General features: G+C 48.4%; 1 protein-coding gene across 1 annotated transcript in view; it reads right to left on the bottom strand.

The window, feature by feature from the left end:
• Positions 1-334: 334 nt before the first annotated feature.
• Positions 335-21,350, bottom strand: part of LOC149459578 (uncharacterized) — a 38,542-nt gene continuing 17,526 nt past the window's right edge. The window contains exons 2-5 of the mRNA XM_089680940.1: positions 12,533-12,663; positions 12,429-12,448; positions 4,394-4,676; positions 335-1,827 (exon numbers count right to left, since the gene is read on the bottom strand). Coding sequence (XP_089537066.1) covers positions 1,679-1,827; positions 4,394-4,676; positions 12,429-12,448; positions 12,533-12,663 — 583 coding nt within the window. The 3' untranslated portion in view covers positions 335-1,678. The remainder of the gene's footprint in view (positions 1,828-4,393; positions 4,677-12,428; positions 12,449-12,532; positions 12,664-21,350) is intronic.

Genomic DNA, 21,350 nt, shown 5'->3' with positions numbered 1-21,350 from the left:
AAAAGAAAAAAATTAGAATAGAAACAAAATAGAATAACATAGAAAAAATATAACTGTCTTTCAAAATTTAAATGTTGAATTGAATAAACGTGAATTAGAATAGAAGATACAATAGAATAGAATTCAATAGAATAGAGTAGAATAGAATATAACCATCTTTGAAATATTCAAATTTCAAATAGAAAAAAATTAAATTTGAATAGATTAGAATAGAGTAGAAAATAAGAGAATAGAATAGAAAAAAAACCAAACTGGAATATAATAAAATACAAAAAAAATAACTGTCTTTGGAAATTCAAATTTCATATAGAATAAATTAAAACTTGAATGCTGATTTCAATTTTTTGAATTCAGTCAAATTAAATTTGAATATAATTTGAAAAGGAAATGAAGTCTGAAAATGAATTAAACAAATTTAACAAAACAAAACAATTTGAATAACGAATTGAAAGGAAACCAAACCCGATTGTTCTGCACACGTCTGGTAGGTATTTGGACCCCTGGCAGACCTGACTCCTCTCTGGAGGTTTATAATGTGACATGTTCATGTACTGTCCGCAGTGAAAGCTGAATTTCAGGATCAGCAAATCTCCATCCATTCCTCGTGTCTTCTTCCTGAATCTCGGGGATCTTTGTGTACTTCCTCCAGATCTGTGCCGTCATCCAGGGGGAGACTTCCTGGAATAAAGACCGCTCACTGCTGCTCCCCCTCCTTGTGCAGGGGACTGGTCTTGTCTCCGCCCCCTCCTGTACTTTTCTTCAGTCAGCCTGCTTGGCCCCTCCCACAACTCTGCTTGCTGCACAAGCTATATACAGCGCAGTGATGATGTCACTGCTACGTTTACAAGATAATATCCGGGTTTGTAAAGGCATTTGGTGCCCTTAAAGTGGATATATCAAGATATATTTTGTTGCTACTGAGGAATATATATAAATTGGAACGTGTTGTCCCTGGAGCTCAGCTGGAAGACATTAGTATAGGGATGGGCTACATGTGTGAGTCGAACATGAACAAGAACATGAGCCGTTCGGTGATATGTTCGCCCGCCGCACCCCACAATGCACTGCGCCCTGACTGTGCATTGTGATTGGTCAAAGCAATGTATCCGACCATAGGATAGGTGCAATGCTTTGGCCAATCACAAAATAGGATAATATCACAAGGGGGCGGGGGTGATACTGCCTCCTTGTGATGTATATAAGAACTGTCATCGGGGGCGCAGTTGTCAGATGGCTGGGAGCCAGCGCTGCGAGGGGAGCGGGGGGGTGTTTTTTTCTTTTTTCGGGTAGCGGCGGTGGGCATCATGATTGATGTTGGAACTACTTCAGGGGACATTTTAAATTTTTATTTTTAATAAAGGACTTGTCAAAGAGTGTCTGTCTTTTCTTACTGCATACTTATTCACATTTGGGGGGGGGGGGCGGGATCTGGGGGCACCATTGTTAAAGGGGTCTTCCAGATTCTGATAAGCCTCGAGTGTTCGGTTCGTGTTCAAAGCTCGCAGTCGACCATTTTGTAGGTTCGGATGTTCGAACGGAACAGGGGGGTGTTCAGACCATCACTAATTAGTACAGTATTGAGGTAATATTCCATCTTTCCTAATGAATGGACAAATACATTTCCAACAACAGTGTATGTGTGCTGTGTGTTATATCCTCTGTGTTACTTTACAATGGGCTATATTTTATTTTGTTTTTCAACTTCTTTGAATAGAAAGAGATCCTTGGCCAACATTCCAATACTGGGCTGTGCCTCCAGGATCCGGGCCTTCTCCTTACTACTAGTGTCCTCCAGATCATCAACAACCACAATCACATTCTCCTTCCCTGTGTATAAAGACATCACGTTACATCCAATACATACATACATGGAAGAATATTTACATGGGATGAGTGCGGCAGCAGAGATAGTAGGAGGTGTAGTAGGAATAGTAGTAGTTGGGGTAGTAGGAGGTGTAGTAGGAATAATAGCAGTTGGGTCAGTAGGAGGTGTAGTAGGAGGTGTAGTAGTTTGGGTAGTAGGAGGTGTAGTAGTTGGGGTAGTAGGAATAGTAGTAGTTGGGGTAGTAGGAGGTGTAGTAGTTGGGGTAGTAGGAATAGTAGTAGTTGGGGTAGTAGAAGGTGTAGTAAGAATAATAGTAGTTGGGCCAGTAGGAGGTGTAGTAGTTGGGGAAGTAGGAGGTGTAGTAGTTGGAGTAGTAGGAGGTGTAGTAGTTGGGGTAGTAGGAGGTATAGTAGGAGGTGTAGTAGTTGGGGTAGTAGGAGGTGTAGTAGGAGGTATAGTAGGAGGTGTAGTAGTTGGGGTAGTAGGAGGTGTAGTAGGAGGTATAGTAGGAGGTGTAGTAGTTGGGGTAGTAGGAGGTGTAGTAGTTGGGGTAGTAGGAGGTATAGTAGGAGGTGTAGTAGTTGGGGTAGTAGGAGGTGTAGTAGTTGGGGTAGTAGGATGTTTGGGGTCCATTTTTGTAGTTTTGGGTGGAAGGTGTCAGATTTGGCTTGTTGTTTCTCCACTTTTTGGTGTCATACAATACAAACACAAGAAATGACACCAGAATGCCGGAACATTTGTCATTGCAGCAATTTTCTGGGTGAAGTGGGGCGTTATCTGACAAATGCCGGGGGGGGGGGGCAAGATGTTTGGCCATGATGGTGTGTGGGGGATGGACAGTGATGAACCCTACTACCCGAATCATACATGATGGAACATCAGCCCATGTAGCCGTCTGTGTTATGAATCAGCCACATAAAGTGAGGAACAGAAGTATTTGAACCCCCTACGATTTTGCAAGTTCTCCCACTTAGAAATCATGGAGGGGTCTGACATTCACATTGTAGGACATTCCCACTCTGAGAGACAGAATTTAAAAAAAAATTCAGGAAATCCCATTGTATGATTTGTAAAGAATGTATTTGTCTTGCACTGCTGAACAGAAGTATTTGAACACCTAAGAAACAGCAAGAATTCTGGCTCTCAAAGACCTGTTACTGCGCCTTTAAAAAGTCCACCTCTACTCCACTCATTATTCTAACTTAGTAGCACCTGTCTGAGCTCTTTAAAGACACCTGTCCACCCCACAGTCAGTCAGACGCCAACTACTACCATGGGCAAGACCAAAGAGCTGTCAAAGGACACCAGAGACAAAATTGTGGACCTCCACAAGGCTGGAAAGGGCTACGGGGCAATTGCCAAGCAGCTTGGTGAAAATAGATCAACTGTTGGAGCAATTGTTAGAAAATGGAAGAGGCTAAAGACGACTGTCAGTCTCCCTCGGACTGGGGCTCCATGCAAGATGTCACCTCGTGGGGTATCACTGATGATAAGAAAGGTGAGGAATCAGCCCAGAACTACAAGGGAGGAGCTGGTCAATGACATGAAGAGAGCTGGGACCACAGTTTCAAAGGTCACTGTCGGTAGAACACTACGCCGTCATGGTTTCCAATCATGCATTGCACGGAAGGTTCCCCTGCTCAAGTCATCACATGTCCAGGCCCGTCTGAAGGTTCCCCTGCTCCAGTCATCACATGTCCAGGCCCGTCTGAAGGTTGCCAATGACCATCAGGATGATCCAGAGGAGGCATGGGAGAAAGTCATGTGGTCAGGTGAGACCAAAGTAGAACGTTTTGGTCTAAACTTCACTCGTCGTGTTTGGAGGAAAAAGAAGGATGAGTTGCATCCCAAGAACACCATCCCTACTGTGAAGCATGGGGGGTGTTAACATCATGCTTTGGGGGTGCTTTTCTGCGAAGGGGACAGGATGACTGCACTGTATTAAGGAGAGGATGAATGGGGCCATTTATTGTGAGATTTTGAGCAACAACCTCCTTCCCTCAGTCAGAGCATTGAAGATGGGTCGTGGCTGGGTCTTCCAACATGACAACGACCCGAAGCACACAGCCAGGAGAACCAAGGAGTGGCTCCGTAAGAAGCATATCAAGGTTCTGGAGTGGCCTAGCCAGTCTCCAGACCTAAATCCAATAGAACATCTTTGGAGGGAGCTGAAACTCCGTGTTGCTCAGCGACAGCCCCGAAACCTGACCGATCTAGAGGAGATCGGTGTGGAGGAGTCGGCCAAAATCCCTGTTGCAGTGCAAACCTGGTCAAGGACTACAGGAAACGTCTGACCTCTGTAATTGCAGACAAAGGCTTCTGTACCAAATATTAACACGGATCTTCTCAGGGGTTCAAATACTTCTGTTCAGCAGTGCGAGACAAATACATTCTTTACAAATCATACAATGTGATTTCCTAAATTTTTTTTTTTAAATTCTGTCTGTCAGAGTGGGAATGTCCTACAATGTGAATGTCAGACCCTCCATGATTTCTAAGTGGGAGAACTTGCAAAATCGCAGGGGGTTCAAATACTTCTGTTCCTCACTGTATATGATGACCTCTTACCTAGGCGCTCACACAGATATTTCAGCTCCTCATCATATACAGAGCCGGTGACGTCCACAATGTTGATTCGTCCTCTTTTCTTGGTGTGATACAAAATACCGAACGTGCACCGAGAGACGGCCTCCCTGAACTGCCGCCATCCATTGTTGGAGATGTAGTGAGGAAGGACGGTTACTTTTGTGATATAGAAGGGCTCCGATTTTAGTCGGTTGATAAGCCATTCATAGTCACTCTCTGATGACCTTGAAAAGATCCCAACTGGCTGATATCCTGGAAGATACCACTATATAATGAAAGATACAAAACAATAATCATTAGATAACAGCAACAAGAGAAATGATTGTACATTACACTAAATCCATGACTACAAATCTCACAATGCGGCGGGTTCCAGCAATCCTGGGGTCACTATTAGGGGTCGGTCTATATTGACAAAAAGAAAACAAAAACTGCTTTGCAGATGTTTCCTGATTCACACAAAAGTAACGAATAACACCCGGAATGTTTATATCGCTTGAGGACCAAATATTTTCCGGGACGTTTTATTTAAATTGATATTTCTTGCTAGAAAATTACTTATAATCCCCAAACATTAGATATTTCTTAGCAAACACCCTAGAGAATGAAATGGCGATCGTTGCAATTTTGTATGTCACATGGTATTTGAACAGTGCTTTTTAACCTCTTCCCAACCGCGCTATAGCTGAAAGATGATTTTCAGTGTCGCCCATCAGTGCCCAGCAGTCCCACTTATCAGTGCCCAGGCAGTGTCACCCATCAGTGCCCAGCAGTATTGCCCATCAGTGCTATCCAGCAGTGCCACACATCAGTGCTGCCTATCAGTGCAGCCTCATCAACGCACATTAACGAAGGAGAAAAATTACCTGTTTGCAAAATGTTATATTAGAAACAAAGGGAACCTTTTTTTTTAATTTTTTGCTCTTTTTTCATTTATACTGCAAAAAATAAAAAAAAAACCCCAGTGGCCATTAAATACCACCAAAAGAAAGCTCTATTTGTGTGAAAAAAATACAGATTTCATATGGGTACAGTGATGCATGACCGCGTAATTGTCATTCAAACTGCGACAGCACTGAAAGCTGAAAAGTGGCCTGGGCAGGAAGGGGGTAGAAGTGCCCAGTAGGCAAGTAGTTGAAATACTATTTTTTGGAAAAAAAGACACTTTAATGAATTAACCACATGCCGCCCAGCCACTGCAGAAATACGGAGGCAGGGCGGCACGGCTGGGCAAAACCATGTTTTAAAACGTGCATTTTGTAAACAGGTAGGGGGGTACGCGATGCGCGCCACCGCCCTACCTGTCCCGCCGATCACAGCCGTGGATGTCAGTCGCCGAGTCACAGCCGGTCGTTACCGGCTATGTCCCGGCGATCGGCGGCAATTGCTGACAGAGAGCACAGCTGCAGTAGCTGTGCTTTCTGTCAGTTCCCTGACAATTCCAGGACAAGCTGATCGGGACAGAAGAGTTTCTCTCTCCCGATCAGCGGTGTTCCCTGCAGTACACACCCCCGCCCCCTAGTAAAACACTCCCCCTCACACAGATAACCCTTCCCTGCTAAATAAAGTTAACCCCTTCCCCCCCAGTGCCATTAGTACAGTGTCAGTGTTTTTTTTTTTTGCACTGATCACTGTATTGGTGTCACTGGGGATGTCAGCGACCCCAAGTCAGTACCCCCCAATGTCAGAATGTCCGCCGCAGTCCCGCCATAAGTCGCTGATCGCCACCATAAGTCGCTGATCGCCGCCATTATTAGTATAAAAAAAAAACTAAAAATCCCAGTATCTTTCCCGCCATTTGTAAACGCTATAACTTTCACGTAAACCAATTAATTTACACGTATTGGTTTTTTTTTTTAGCAAAGACATGTCGCAGAATGCATTTTGGCAGAAATTTATGACTAAATTTGATTATTGCATTTTTTTTTACCGGACATGTTTTATAGCAAAAAGTCCAAAATATTGCTTTTTTTCCTCAAAATTGTCAGCCTTTTTTTTATAGCGCAAAAAATAAAAACTGCACAGGCGATCAAATACCACCAAAAGAAAGCTCAATTTGTGGGAAAAAAAGGATGTAAATTTCATTTATGTACCGTATTGCATGACCGCGCAATTGTCCGTTAAACTAGCGCAGTGCTGTATAGCAGAAAAATGGTGTAAATTGCAGTATCTATACCATAGTTTGTAGACGCTATAACTTCCACACAAAGCAATCAATATACACTTATTGGGATTTTTTACCAAAAACATGGAGCAGAATACATTTTGGCCTAAATTTATAACTAACTTTGAGATTACTATATATTTTTTATAGCTGAAAGTAAAAAATATTGTTTTTCTTCAAAATTTTTGGCCTTTTGTTTTTATAGCGTGAAAAATAAAAAGCGCACAGGTGATCAAATTACACCGAAAGAAAGCTCTATTTGTGTGAAAAAAAGGACGTAAATTTAGTTTGGGTGCAGCATTGCATGACCGCGCAATTATCAGTTGAATTAGTGCAGCGCCGAGTAGCAAAAAGAGGCGTGGTCATTAAGGGGGGTAAATCCTCTGGAGGGCAAGTGGTTAAAGAAACCAAAACACAATATTTACCCCATTTTTTTGCAAAATATAAAAGTGGATGTTACAGCGAGAAAATGGCTAACATGTCACACTTTCAAATTGCGCACAATTGTGGAATGGCGACAAACTACGGTACAATCTCCATAGGTACGGGGTACCAGTTCAGATCGCTGGGGATCGCTGGGTGCGCGCCGAGAGCGCGTTCTGGAAGGGCGTCTTATGACACCCTCCCAGAACTGGCCGGCCGCAGTGCAGCTGTCATTCGGCTATCTGCGGTCGGCAACTGGTTAATATTGGTGCTGGTGGCATCTTATGGCACTTTTTTTGCAAATTAAAAGAAATTTAGCAGTTTTGTGTTTTGTAGATTTAATTGAGTTCTACTTTTTTTTAAAACAAATTGTATCTTGTTTTTTTTTGGGGGGGGGGGGGCGCAAGTAGCTGATCTTGATTAATAGTCTAGCACCGGCCCTGCGTATACGTACTGTATACAAACGTATTAGTAGTTACTTCTGTGAGATGATGGGACATTTGCATAGCAAATTTTTACAAATAAATCCCTAACGTCCTATACACACGATGAGACTATCGGACGAATGATTGCCTGTTTTTTTTTGCATGCTAGCCTCATATCGAAAGATAATTCGGAAGTGATAAATTGTATTTCTATTGTATTTTTGAACGAAAACTGTATGGATTGAATGAAAACCATATGATCTGGTACTTTTTGTAAGATTTTCTGATCATGTATATGGGGCTTAACACTCCGTCCACCCCTCGCTGCTTACATCTCTTAGAAATTCCCATTGTGAGATCTCTCCGGCAGCATTCATATTCTTGTCCACCATGGGATATTTTTGCTTTCACTATATTCTACAACAGTGTTTCCCAACCTTTTTCAGTCAAGGCACCCTTTAAAATGATGGACAGTCCCGAGGCACCCTTTAAAATGATGGACAGTCTTGAGGCCCCCCAGTCTAAAATGTGAAAACCTATTCTAATAGTTTTATATAACGCAGCAACATCCACACATGTAGGACACCCAACATTAGAGGTGATTTATTCTTCCAAAGCAAATACACTTTTGCACACTGGTACTGACTAGTATTCCAGTGTTTCCCTTCTCCCTCAGTTTTTCTCCATCACTGAGCTAATGTCACCCCAGCACTGATGGAGAGGGGCAGGGGGAGGCTCAAACTAGGATGCTGTACAGGGCTGGAAGGTTGTAATGGCGCACAATGAAAACCTGGGCCTTTGTGTAACTAAAAGGCCAGCTTGTTCCACCCGCTGGCTTGTATACGAGTTTTGGGCAGTTTTTAGACATTTTGTCAGGGCACGCCTGAAGAAACCTCAAGGCACCCCGGATGAGAAAGGCTGTTCTAGATTGAACCACAAATCCAACAGGGTGATCAGGACCCCCTCATCTTGTAAAGGAAAAAAGAAGACAAACCACCCCAGTACACAAATCCCAGATTCCAATGTCCAAAAAAAGCACACTTACAGCTAGGTAACTGTGTGGGGACCGGGATATCACGTCAGTGAGACCATACACAGGTTTGAGGTTTGATAGTGAGCGCTACACTGTTTTATATAATTTTGAAAATAAATTTATATATTTTTGAGTTTTTGCTATAAAACATATCCAGTAAAAAAAATTGTAAAAATCAAATGTCATTATAAATTTATGCCAAAATGTTTTCTACTCCGTGTCTTTGCTAAAAAAACTTCCCAATACGTGTAAATTAATTGGTTTACATAAAAGTTATTGCATCTACAAATGGCGGTATATACAGTTATGCTCAAAAGTTTCCATCCCCTGGCAGAAATTGTGAAATTTTGGCATTGATATTGAAAATATGACTGATCATGCCACAAAATGCTCTTTTATTGAAGGATGATGATGATATGAAGCCATTTATTATCAAATAGTTGTTTGGCTCCTTTTTAAATCATAATGATAACAGAAATCACCCAAATGGCCCAGATCAGAAGTCTCCACCCCTGGATCAGAACTCCCCGCCCCCTGGAATGTTTGGCCTTGGTACAGACACACAAGGTGACACACACAGGTTAAAATGCCAATTAGAGCTTAATGTCCCACATCTGTGGCTTTTTAAATTGCAATTAGGGTCTGTGTATAAATAGTCAATGAGTTTGTTAGCTCTTACATGGAAGCACTGACTAGGCTAGATACTGAGCCATGGGGATCAGAAAAGAACTGTCAAAAGTCCCGCGTAACAAGGTAATGGAACTTTATAAAGATGGAAAAGGATGTCCAAGGATGTCCAAAGCCTTGAATATGCCAGTCATCACTTCCACTAAGAAGTAGAAAGTTCAGGGACCTCTTGATACCAAGCCAAGCACAGGTAGACCAAGTAAGATTGCAGCTCCAATTGCCAGAAGAATTGTTTGGGATACAAAGGGATTTGCCTAAGGCAATTCCGGTGGGAATGTCCCATCCATATTCACGAATTTCCACACCAGCTGTTCAGATGCAAATTTATGGAGCCAGCAGCCATCCATGTCTTGAACAATAGCTGGTTGCTAAGGAGCGGACCGGGAAGCCGTCCGCCGCATCTTTAACAACCGATGACTCATCAGCTGTCAGCGGGTTCCCAATTAAAATTCACAATAGCATTTTATTAAAATGATAAAACACACTTACATCTACAGTAGGTAACTGTACATCAGCAGGAAGTGTAGAGATCGGGATTTCACATCAGTGAGGCCGTACACACCGGCGGCGGCTCACAACCCCAATGCCAACCTAGAGGGACCGCTGAGTGCATAGCCAGTTGTCAGCCACATGCAGCGTCCAACACCACCGTACGTAAATCAGAAGGGGTGATAATGTGTTTCAAGGGAGTTTCCTTCTTTGTCAAACCTCAAACCTGTGTATGGTCTCACTGATGTGACATCCCCGTCCCCACACTTCATGCCGATGTACAGTTACCTAGCTGTAAGTGTGCTTTTTAACATTTTTATTTAAAAAAATTGAGAATTGTAATTGGGATCCCGTGCTCCTGTCCTTGCTGTCTTTGAGCTTTGGTCAGATCGTCCCGCATCTTAAAAAGGAAGCTACAGGACTTCAAACAACCTGGTTACCCCCCCCCTCTTTACAAGATGAGGGGGTCCTGATCACCCTGTTGGATTTGTGGTTCAATCTAGAACAGCCTTTCTCATCCAAGGTGCCCAGGCACCCTGGGGTGCCTTGAGGTTTCTTCAGGGGTGCCCTGACAAAATGTCTAAAAACTGCCCAAAACTCGTATACAAGCCAGCGGGTGGAACAAGACGGCCTTTTAGTTACACAAAGCCCCAGGTTTTCATTGTGCGCCATTATGACCTTCCAGCCCTGCACAGCATCCTTGTTTGACCCTCCCCCTGCCCCTCTCCATCAGTGCTGGGGTGACATTAGCTCAGTGATGGAGAAAAACTGAGGGAGAAGGGAAACACTGGAATACTAGTCAGTACCAGTGTGCAAAAGTGTATTTGATTTGGAAGAATAAATACCCTCTAATGTTGGGTGTCCTACATGTGTGGATGTTGCTGCGTTATATAAAACTATTAGAATAGGTTTTCACATTTTAGACTGGGGGGCCTCAAGACTGTCCATCATTTTAAAGGGTGCCTTGACTGAAAAAAGGTTCAGAAACACTGTTGTAGAATATAGTGAAAGCAAAAATATCCCATGGTGGACGAGAATATGAATGCTGCCGGAGAGATCTCGCAATGGGAATTTCTAAGAGCTGTAAGCAGCGAGGGGTGGATGGAGTGTTAAGCCCCATATACATGATCAGAAAATCTTACAAAAAGTTCTAGATCGTACAATTTTCATTCAATCCATACAGTTTTCATTCAAAAGTACAATACAAATACAGTTTATCACTTCCAAATTATCCTTCGATGTGAGACTAGCATGCAAAAAAAAAAAACGGACGATCATTCGTCCGATAGTCTCATTGTGTGTATGGGATGTTAGGGATTTATTTGTAAAAATTTGCTATACAAATGTCCCATCATCCCACAAAAGTAACTACTAATACATTTGTATACAGTACGTATACGCAGGGCCGGTGCTAGACTAATAGGCAAGACCAGCTACTTGCGCCCCCACCCGCCCCAAAAAAAACAAGATACAATTTGTTTAAAAAAAAAGTAGAAATCAATTAAATCTGCAAAACACAAAACTGCTAAATTTCTTTTAATTTGCAAAAAAAGTGCCATAAGATGCCACCAGCACCAATATTAAAGACAACATCGGTGTCACGGATGGACCGTATTTGTGGCTGGCACAAAGATTCGGGCTTGTACATATCAAATGTGTACAAGCCCGAATCTTTTTTTCAGTACAATCCCACACTGCTCTGCTAACATCCCAAGTTCCCTTTGACACTCAATACCGTCTACCCGGAAAATCCTGATTTCTCACCTTGGTTTGGGACAGAAGCTTTGTCCGCCCAACTGTGATGGTGGGAGAACTTTTCATACTGCAGAATTCCCATGACTAGGATCTCTGATGGATTCTGCCGGGGCTTCGAAAAGGTGCTTCAGACTGAACAGCATAATGGGCTTCTTTTAAGGGATACTGCTGACAGGGCTGCGTATGGAAGGATCGGAGTACGTGGGAGTGGATTTGAAAAGTATCCTGTTGCCATCCAGAGTGGTTTAACACTCAGGGTGAGCTGACCCTGCAGGGTCGATTTAAGGAGGTGAGGGGGCACTTTGGCCACTAAGGATTTGCACGGAGTGAACACATAGCAGCACCTGCATGAATATCTTAATTTAAGCTCTTTGGACATTTATTTAATTTATTGTGTTGTATTCATCATCGTGGTGATTTTTGTATGTATTACGTTTTACTAGTTTTCACGAGTGTCAGTTAGGACACTGGTCACTTTTACACTGTTATTCCCGCTGGGAATTCACGTGTTGCACTGTGTAATAGTTTAACCCCTGTGGTTTTTTTGCAATATCAATTGATGTGTTATTTATATTGATTTATTCTGAGCGCTGCACTGCTTTATATATTTATCATTCCACTCATTTAGGTAAGAGGTTAGTGTCAGAAGCTTGAGTGTTAGGGCCCCATTTTTAGCGCAGGAGGATTTTCTGTAATTTCTTATTTTCAAAATTGTTGATCTTTTCTTGTTTATAGCGCAAAAAATAAAAACCGGAGAAACGATCAAATACCCCCGTAAGAAAGTTCTATTTGTGGGGAAAAAAGGACATCAATTTCATTTGGGTGCAGCGTTGCATCGCAATTGTCTGTTAAAATAACGCAGTGTCGTATCGCAAAAAATGGCCTGGTCGTGGGGGGGGGGGGGGCGGAATCCTCTGGAGGGAGAGGGGTTAATATAACCATAATTTTAATGTCTTGCAGTTGATTTGAGTGGAGAATCTCCTATTACATATGGAGAAGGCTGGTATTTTATACTCAATTGGTTATTGTAAATATTCTTACCATATATATGTCGCGGAGACCTAAGTGAAGTAAAAGAATAAAGTCACAATAAGGTCCAAAAAAATGTAAAGAGCCGATCACAACTGAACACACAGACTACTTACTGAATATGATTTTTCTGATCTTGTCTATTTTTTCTTCAAATGGAGGATCCGCTGAAGTGGAGGGGACAGACATAGCCGCCCCTGCTGCTCTGCATCCCATCCCAGTGGTCCCCTCTCTGATGGCGGATATCCTGGAGGACAAACTGCAAGTATTCATACACAATATCACCCGCATTATCTCTGCCGAAATTGGGAAACTGGCTCAGGAACGGGACAGACTAAAACATTTAATGTGAAAATGGCTTAATGTAGCTTAACGTGTAATAAACTGCCTAAACCTCAATCTATTGACTTGAAACTTTGCACAACCCAAGCTCTCAACCTCCCAAACATGTCCTAGAAGTTTCATGGATTTCAGCCTTCCACAAAGAAAATGGGGGACATTAAGCTTGTTTTTTGGGGAGCTTAATGTGGCTTAACGTACAATAAAGAGCTTAGATGTTGACCAATCTCCCCCAAACTTTACAAATTAGAAGACTCTATCTATGTCAACATATTCTAAAAATTTCAGGTCATTTGGTAAATCACACCAAACGTTATTCACATTAAGCTATATTTTACAGTGCTAAAACATTTAATGTGAACAGTAGAGATGAGCGAAGTATTCAAAAATTCGATTCGACTGATTCGGCGAATTCGTGGACAATATTCGATTCGAGTCGAATATATTAGCTGTGAATTTAACTTAAAAAAGGGTGTTTCTAGGCTTCAGAGAGACTTAATATTAGTGCAGAACACTGTACCTTTAATTTAAATGCCCTTGGAGTCTGCTGGGGAAGAGAAATAATACTGTCAGTCAGTATGACATGCAGATGAGTGCCGTCGATCTTAGAATCACCGCACATTTCACTCATTTGGCCAGTCACGGGGCCAAAACCAGAGTGTGGAGCCACAGTGTGGCGGTGGAGGCAGCAGCAATGGGAGGCCATACAGCAACCTATGACAAAATGGAAACCAGCAGGAGTGTGAGGGGACCTGAAAGTGGCACATGGCAGAGTGGGAGCAATGGGAGGCGGTACAGGGACCCAGGTCACACTGTGGGCCCAGCAGCGTGACCAGGTGGTACGGGGGCCCATGGCAGATTACAGGCCTGGCGGCACCTATGGGAGGCCCGTAATCTGTCAGCACCCTATGACAAAAAATGGAACACACCAGCAGTGTGTGAGGAGACCTGAAAGTGGCACATGGCAGAGTGTGGCGATGGAGACAGCAGCAATGGGAGGCCGTATGTAGGGTTGAATTCCACCTTGTTGCAACGTCACAGCATGAGGAGTCGTTACAGGGGCCCATGGCAGATTAGGGGCCTGGCCGCAGCAATGTGAGGCCCGTAATCTGCCAGCACCCTATGACAAAATGGAACCCAGCAGCAGTGTGAGGACACCTGAAAGTGGCACATGGCAGAGTGTGGCGATGGAGACAGCAGCAATGGGAGGCCGTACAGGGACCCATGAGACACTGTGGACCTGGCAGCAGCGTGAGGAGGCGGTACAGGGGCCCATGGCAGATTACAGGCCTGGCGGCACCAATGGGAGGCCCGTAATCTGTCAGCACCCTATGACAAAAAATGGAACACACCAGCAGTGTGTGAGGAGACCTGAAAGTGGCAAATGGCAGAGTGTGGCGATGGAGACAGCAGCAATGGGAGGCCGTACAGGGACCCATGAGAGACTCTGGACCTGGCAGCAGCATGAGGAGGCGGTATAGGGGCCCATGGCAGATTAAGGCCTGGCAGCAGCAATGGGATGCCCGTAATCTGCCAGCACCCTATGACAAAATGGAACCCTGGGCTGGGGCAGGCAGAACCGCCGTATCTTTATCACGGTTTTCCCAGGCCACCGAATGGCGACGCTGCATATGCTGACGCAACGCTGTAGTCCCAACATGGGCCCCCTGGCCACGCTTGACTTTCTGGCCACATAGTCGACATACGGCTACGTTTACTTCCTCGGGCGGCTTGACGAAAAATTGCCACACCGCCGAGTAGGAAACTTTGCCCCCGCTACTCCTCACTGGCTGACTGCTACTTCCTCCGTGCACACCGGCACCACTACTGGCCGTGGTGGTAGGCTGCAGTAGAGCTGGTGCTCTACTCCGTGGCCGTGTGCCTCCACTGACACTGCTGCGACCCTGCTGCCTCCTGGCAGCAGCAATGGGAGGCCGTACAGGGACCCATGACACACTCTGGACCTGGCAGCAGCATGAAGAGGCGGTACAGGGGCCCATGGCAGATTACGGGCCTGGCGGCACCTATGGGAGGCCTTTAATCTGCCAGCAACCTATGACAAAATGGAAAACCGCAGGAGTGTGAGGAGACCTCAAAGTGGCACATGGTAGAGTGGGAGCAATGGGAGGCGGTACAGGGACCCAGGTCACACTGTGGGCCCAGCAGCAGCGTGACCAGGCGGTACGGGGGCCCATTGGCGATTTGGGGCCTGGCGGCACCTATGGGAGGCCTTTAATCTGCCAGCAACCTATGACAAAATGGAAAAACGCAGGAGTGTGAGGAAACCTCAAAGTGGCACATGGTAGAGTGGGAGCAATGGGAGGCGGTACAGGGACCCAGGTCACACTGTGGGCCCAGCAGCAGCGTGACCAGGCGGTACGGGGGCCCATGGCCGATTTGGGGCCTGGCGGCACCTATGGGAGGCCTTAATCTGCCAGCAACCTATGACAAAATGGAAAACCGCAGGAGTGTGAGGAGACCTCAAAGTGGCACATGGTAGAGTGGGAGCAATGGGAGGCGGTACAGGGACCCAGGTCACACTGTGGGCCCAGCAGCAGCGTGACCAGGCGGTACGGGGGCCCATGGCCGATTTGGGGCCTGGCGGCACCTATGGGAGGCCTTAATCTGCCAGCAACCTATGACAAAATGGAAAACCGCAGGAGTGTGAGGAGACCTCAAAGTGGCACATAGTAGAGTGGGAGCAATGGGAGGCGGTACAGGGACCCAGGTCACACTGTGGGCTCAGCAGCAGCGTGACCAGGCGGTACGGGGGCCCATGGCCGATTTGGGGCCTGGCGGCACCTATGGGAGGCCTTTAATCTGCCAGCAACCTATGACAAAATGGAAAACCGCAGGAGTGTGAGGAGACCTCAAAGTGGCACATGGTAGAGTGGGAGCAATGGGAGGCGGTACAGGGACCCAGGTCACACTGTGGGCTCAGCAGCAGCGTGACCAGGCGGTACGGGGGCCCATGGCCGATTTGGGGCCTGGCGGCACCTATGGGAGGCCTGTAACCTGCCAGCAACCTATGACAAAATGGAAAACTGCAGGAGTGTGAGGAGACCTCAAAGTGGCACATGGTAGAGTGGGAGCAATGGGAGGCGGTACAGGGACCCAGGTCACACTGTGGGCTCAGCAGCAGCGTGACCAGGCGGTACGGGGGCCCATGGCCGATTTGGGGCCTGGCGGCACCTATGGGAGGCCTTTAATCTGCCAGCAACCTATGACAAAATGGAAAACCGCAGGAGTGTGAGGAGACCTCAAAGTGGCACATGGTAGAGTGGGAGCAATGGGAGGCGGTACAGGGACCCAGGTCACACTGTGGGCCCAGCAGCAGTGTGACCAGGCGGTACGGGGGCCCATGGCCGATTTGGGGCCTGGCGGCACCTATGGGAGGCCTTTAATCTGCCAGCAACCTATGACAAAATGGAAAACCGCAGGAGTGTGAGGAGACCTCAAAGTGGCACATGGTAGAGTGGGAGCAATGGGAGGCGGTACAGGGACCCAGGTCACACTGTGGGCTCAGCAGCAGCGTGACCAGGCGGTACGGGGGCCCATGGCCGATTTGGGGCCTGGCGGCACCTATGGGAGGCCTGTAACCTGCCAGCAACCTATGACAAAATGGAAAACCGCAGGAGTGTGAGGAGACCTCAAAGTGGCACATGGTAGAGTGGGAGCAATGGGAGGCGGTACAGGGACCCAGGTCACACTGTGGGCTCAGCAGCAGCGTGACCAGGCGGTACGGGGGCCCATGGCCGATTTGGGGCCTGGCGGCACCTATGGGAGGCCTTTAATCTGCCAGCAACCTATGACAAAATGGAAAACCGCAGGAGTGTGAGGAGACCTCAAAGTGGCACATGGTAGAGTGGGAGCAATGGGAGGCGGTACAGGGACCCAGGTCACACTGTGGGCTCAGCAGCAGCGTGACCAGGCGGTACGGGGGCCCATGGCCGATTTGGGGCCTGGCGGCACCTATGGGAGGCCTTTAATCTGCCAGCAACCTATGACAAAATGGAAAACCGCAGGAGTGTGAGGAGACCTCAAAGTGGCACATGGTAGAGTGGGAGCAATGGGAGGCCGTACAGGGACCCAGGTCACACTGTGGGCTCAGCAGCAGCGTGACCAGGCGGTACGGGGGCCCATGGCCGATTTGGGGCCTGGCGGCACCTATGGGAGGCCTTTAATCTGCCAGCAACCTATGACAAAATGGAAAACCGCAGGAGTGTGAGGAGACCTCAAAGTGGCACATGGTAGAGTGGGAGCAATGGGAGGCGGTACAGGGACCCAGGTCACACTGTGGGCTCAGCAGCAGCGTGACCAGGCGGTACGGGGGCCCATGGCCGATTTGGGGCCTGGCGGCACCTATGGGAGGCCTGTAACCTGCCAGCAACCTATGACAAAATAGAAAACCGCAGGAGTGTGAGGAGACCTCAAAGTGGCACATGGTAGAGTGGGAGCAATGGGAGGCGGTACAGGGACCCAGGTCACACTGTGGGCTCAGCAGCAGCGTGACCAGGCGGTACGGGGGCCCATGGCCGATTTGGGGCCTGGCGGCACCTATGGGAGGCCTTTAATCTGCCAGCAACCTATGACAAAATGGAAAACCGCAGGAGTGTGAGGAGACCTCAAAGTGGCACATGGTAGAGTGGGAGCAATGGGAGGCGGTACAGGGACCCAGGTCACACTGTGGGCTCAGCAGCAGCGTGACCAGGCGGTACGGGGGCCCATGGCCGATTTGGGGCCTGGCGGCACCTATGGGAGGCCTTTAATCTGCCAGCAACCTATGACAAAATGGAAAACCGCAGGAGTGTGAGGAGACCTCAAAGTGGCACATGGTAGAGTGGGAGCAATGGGAGGCGGTACAGGGACCCAGGTCACACTGTGGGCCCAGCAGCAGCGTGACCAGGCGGTACGGGGGCCCATTGGCGATTTGGGGCCTGGCGGCACCTATGGGAGGCCTTTAATCTGCCAGCAACCTATGACAAAATGGAAAACCGCAGGAGTGTGAGGAGACCTCAAAGTGGCACATGGTAGAGTGGGAGCAATGGGAGGCGGTACAGGGACCCAGGTCACACTGTGGGCCCAGCAGCAGCGTGACCAGGCGGTACGGGGGCCCATGGCCGATTTGGGGCCTGGCGGCACCTATGGGAGGCCTTTAATCTGCCAGCAACCTATGACAAAATGGAAAACCGCAGGAGTGTGAGGAGACCTCAAAGTGGCACATGGTAGAGTGGGAGCAATGGGAGGCGGTACAGGGACCCAGGTCACACTGTGGGCTCAGCAGCAGCGTGACCAGGCGGTACGGGGGGCCCATGGCAGATTACAGGCCTGGCGGCACCTATGGGAGGCCCGTAATCTGTCAGCACCCTATGACAAAAAATGGAACACACCAGCAGTGTGTGAGGAGACCTGAAAGTGGCACATGGCAGAGTGTGGCGATGGAGACAGCAGCAATGGGAGGCCGTACAGGGACCCATGAGAGACTCTGGACCTGGCAGCAGCATGAGGAGGCGGTATAGGGGCCCATGGCAGATTAAGGCCTGGCAGCAGCAATGGGATGCCCCTAATCTGCCAGCACCCTATGACAAAATGGAACCCTGGGCTGGGGCAGGCAGAACCGCCGTATCTTTATCACGGTTTTCCCAGGCCACCGAATGGTGACGCTGCATATGCTGACGCAACGCTGTAGTCCCAACATGGGCCCCCTGGCCACGCTTGACTTTCTGGCCACATAGTCGACCTACGGCTACGTTTACTTCCTCGGGCGGCTGGACGAAAAATTGCCACACCGCAGAGTAGGAAACTTTGCCCCCGCTACTCCTCACTGGCTGACTGCTACTTCCTCCGTGCACACCGGCACCACTACTGGCCGTGGTGGTAGGCTGCAGTGGAGCTGGTGCTCTACTCCGTGGCCGTGTGCCTCCACTGACACTGCTGCGACCCTGCTGCCTCCTGGCAGCAGCAATGGGAGGCCGTACAGGGACCCATGACACACTCTGGACCTGGCAGCAGCATGAAGAGGCGGTACAGGGGCCCATGGCAGATTACGGGCCTGGCAGCAGCAATGGGAGGCCCGTAATCTGCCAGCACCCTATGACAAAAAATGGAACACACCAGCAGTGTGAGGAGACCTGAAAGTGGCACATGGCATGAGAGACTGTGGACCTGGCAGCAGCATGAGGAGGCGGTACAGGGGCCCATGGCAGATTAGGGGCCTGGCAGCAGCTATGGGAGGCCCGTAATCTGCCAGCACCATATGTCAAAAAATTCAACACACCAGCAGTGTGAAGAGACCTGAATGTGGCACATGGCAGAGTGTGGCGATGGAGACAGCAGCAATGGGAGGCCGTACAGGGACCCATGACAGACTCTGGACTTGGCAGCAGCATGAGGAGGCGTTATAGGGGCCCATGGCAGATTAGGGGCCTGGCAGCAGCTATGGGAGGCCCGTAATCTGCCAGCACCCTATGTCAAAAAATTCAACACACCAGCAGTGTGAGGAGACCTGAAAGTGGCACATGGCATGAGAGACTGTGGACCTGGCAGCAGCATGAGGAGGCGGTACAGGGGCCCATGGCAGATTAGGGGCCTGGCAGCAGCTATGGGAGGCCCGTAATCTGCCAGCACCCTATGTCAAAAAATTCAACACACCAGCAGTGTGAGGAGACCTGAAAGTGGCACATGGCATGAGAGACTGTGGACCTGGCAGCAGCATGAGGAGGCGGTACAGGGGCCCATGGCAGATTAGGGGCCTGGCAGCAGCTATAGGAGGCCCGTAATCTGCCAGCACCCTATGTCAAAAAATTGAACACAACAGCAGTGTGTGAGCAGACCTGAAAGTGGCACATGGCAGAGTGCGGCGATGGAGACAGCAGCAATGGGAGGCCGTAAAGGGACCCATGAGAGACTCTGGACTTGGCAGCAGCATGAGGAGGCAGTATATAGGGGCCCATGGCAGATTAGGGGCCTGGCAGCAGCTATGGGAGGCCCGTAATCTGCCAACACCCTATGTCAAAAAATTCAACACACCAGCAGTGTGAGGAGACCTGAAAGTGGCACATGGCATGAGAGACTGTGGACCTGGCAGCAGCATGAGGAGGCGGTACAGGGGCCCATGGCAGATTAGGGGCCTGGCAGCAGCTATGGGAGGCCCGTAATCTGCCAGCACCCTATGTCAAAAAATTCAACACACCAGCAGTGTGAGGAGACCTGAAAGTGGCACATGGCATGAGAGACTGTGGACCTGGCAGCAGCATGAGGAGGCGGTACAGGGGCCCATGGCAGATTAGGGGCCTGGCAGCAGCTATGGGAGGCCCGTAATCTGCCAGCACCCTATGTCAAAAAATTCAACACACCAGCAGTGTGAGGAGACCTGAAAGTGGCACATGGCATGAGAGACTGTGGACCTGGCAGCAGCATGAGGAGGCGGTACAGGGGCCCATGGCAGATTAGGGGCCTGGCAGCAGCTATAGGAGGCCCGTAATCTGCCAGCACCCTATGTCAAAAAATTGAACACAACAGCAGTGTGTGAGGAGACCTGAAAGTGGCACATGGCAGAGTGCGGCGATGGAGACAGCAGCAATGGGAGGCCGTAAAGGGACCCATGAGAGACTCTGGACTTGGCAGCAGCATGAGGAGGCAGTATATAGGGGCCCATGGCAGATTAGGGGCCTGGCAGCAGCTATGGGAGGCCCGTAATCTGCCAACACCCTATGTCAAAAAATTCAACACACCAGCATTGTGAGGAGACCTGAAAGTGGCACATGGCATGAGAGACTGTGGACCTGGCAGCAGCATGAGGAGGCGGTACAGGGGCCCATGGCAGATTAGGGGCCTGGCAGCAGCTATGGGAGGCCCGTAATCTGCCAGCACCCTATGTCAAAAAATTGAACACAACAGCAGTGTGTGAGGAGACCTGAAAGTGGCACATGGCAGAGTGTGGCGATGGAGACAGCAGCAATGGGAGGCCGTACAGGGACCCATGAGAGACTCTGGACTTGGCAGCAGCATGAGGAGGCGGTATATAGGGGCCCATGGCAGATTAGGGGCCTGGCAGCAGCTATGGGAGGCCCGTAATCTGCCAGCACCCTATGTCAAAAAATTCAACACACCAGCAGTGTGAGGAGACCTGAAAGTGGCACATGGCATGAGAGACTGTGGACCTGGCAGCAGCATGAGGAGGCGGTACAGGGGCCCATGGCAGATTAGGGGCCTGGCAGCAGCTATGGGAGGCCCGTAATCTGCCAGCACCCTATGTCAAAAAATTCAACACACCAGCAGTGTGAGGAGACCTGAAAGTGGCACATGGCATGAGAGACTGTGGACCTGGCAGCAGCATGAGGAGGCGGTACAGGGGCCCATGGCAGATTAGGGGCCTGGCAGCAGCTATGGGAGGCCCGTAATCTGCCAGCACCCTATGTCAAAAACTTCAACACACCAGCAGTGTGAAGAGACCTGAATGTGGCACATGGCAGAGTGTGGCGATGGAGACAGCAGCAATGGGAGGCCCGTAATCTGCCAGCACCCTATGACAAAAAATGGAACACACCAGCAGTGTGTGAGGAGACCTGAAAGTGGCACATGTTTGTGGCTTGA

The sequence above is a fragment of the Staurois parvus genome, unplaced genomic scaffold (assembly GCF_062004578.1).
Source record: "Staurois parvus isolate SC_StPar_1 unplaced genomic scaffold, SC_StPar_1.0 ptg000254l, whole genome shotgun sequence".
In the NCBI taxonomy this organism is placed as follows: Eukaryota; Metazoa; Chordata; class Amphibia; order Anura; family Ranidae; genus Staurois; species Staurois parvus.
This window is presented reverse-complemented; position numbering and strand designations above follow the sequence as displayed.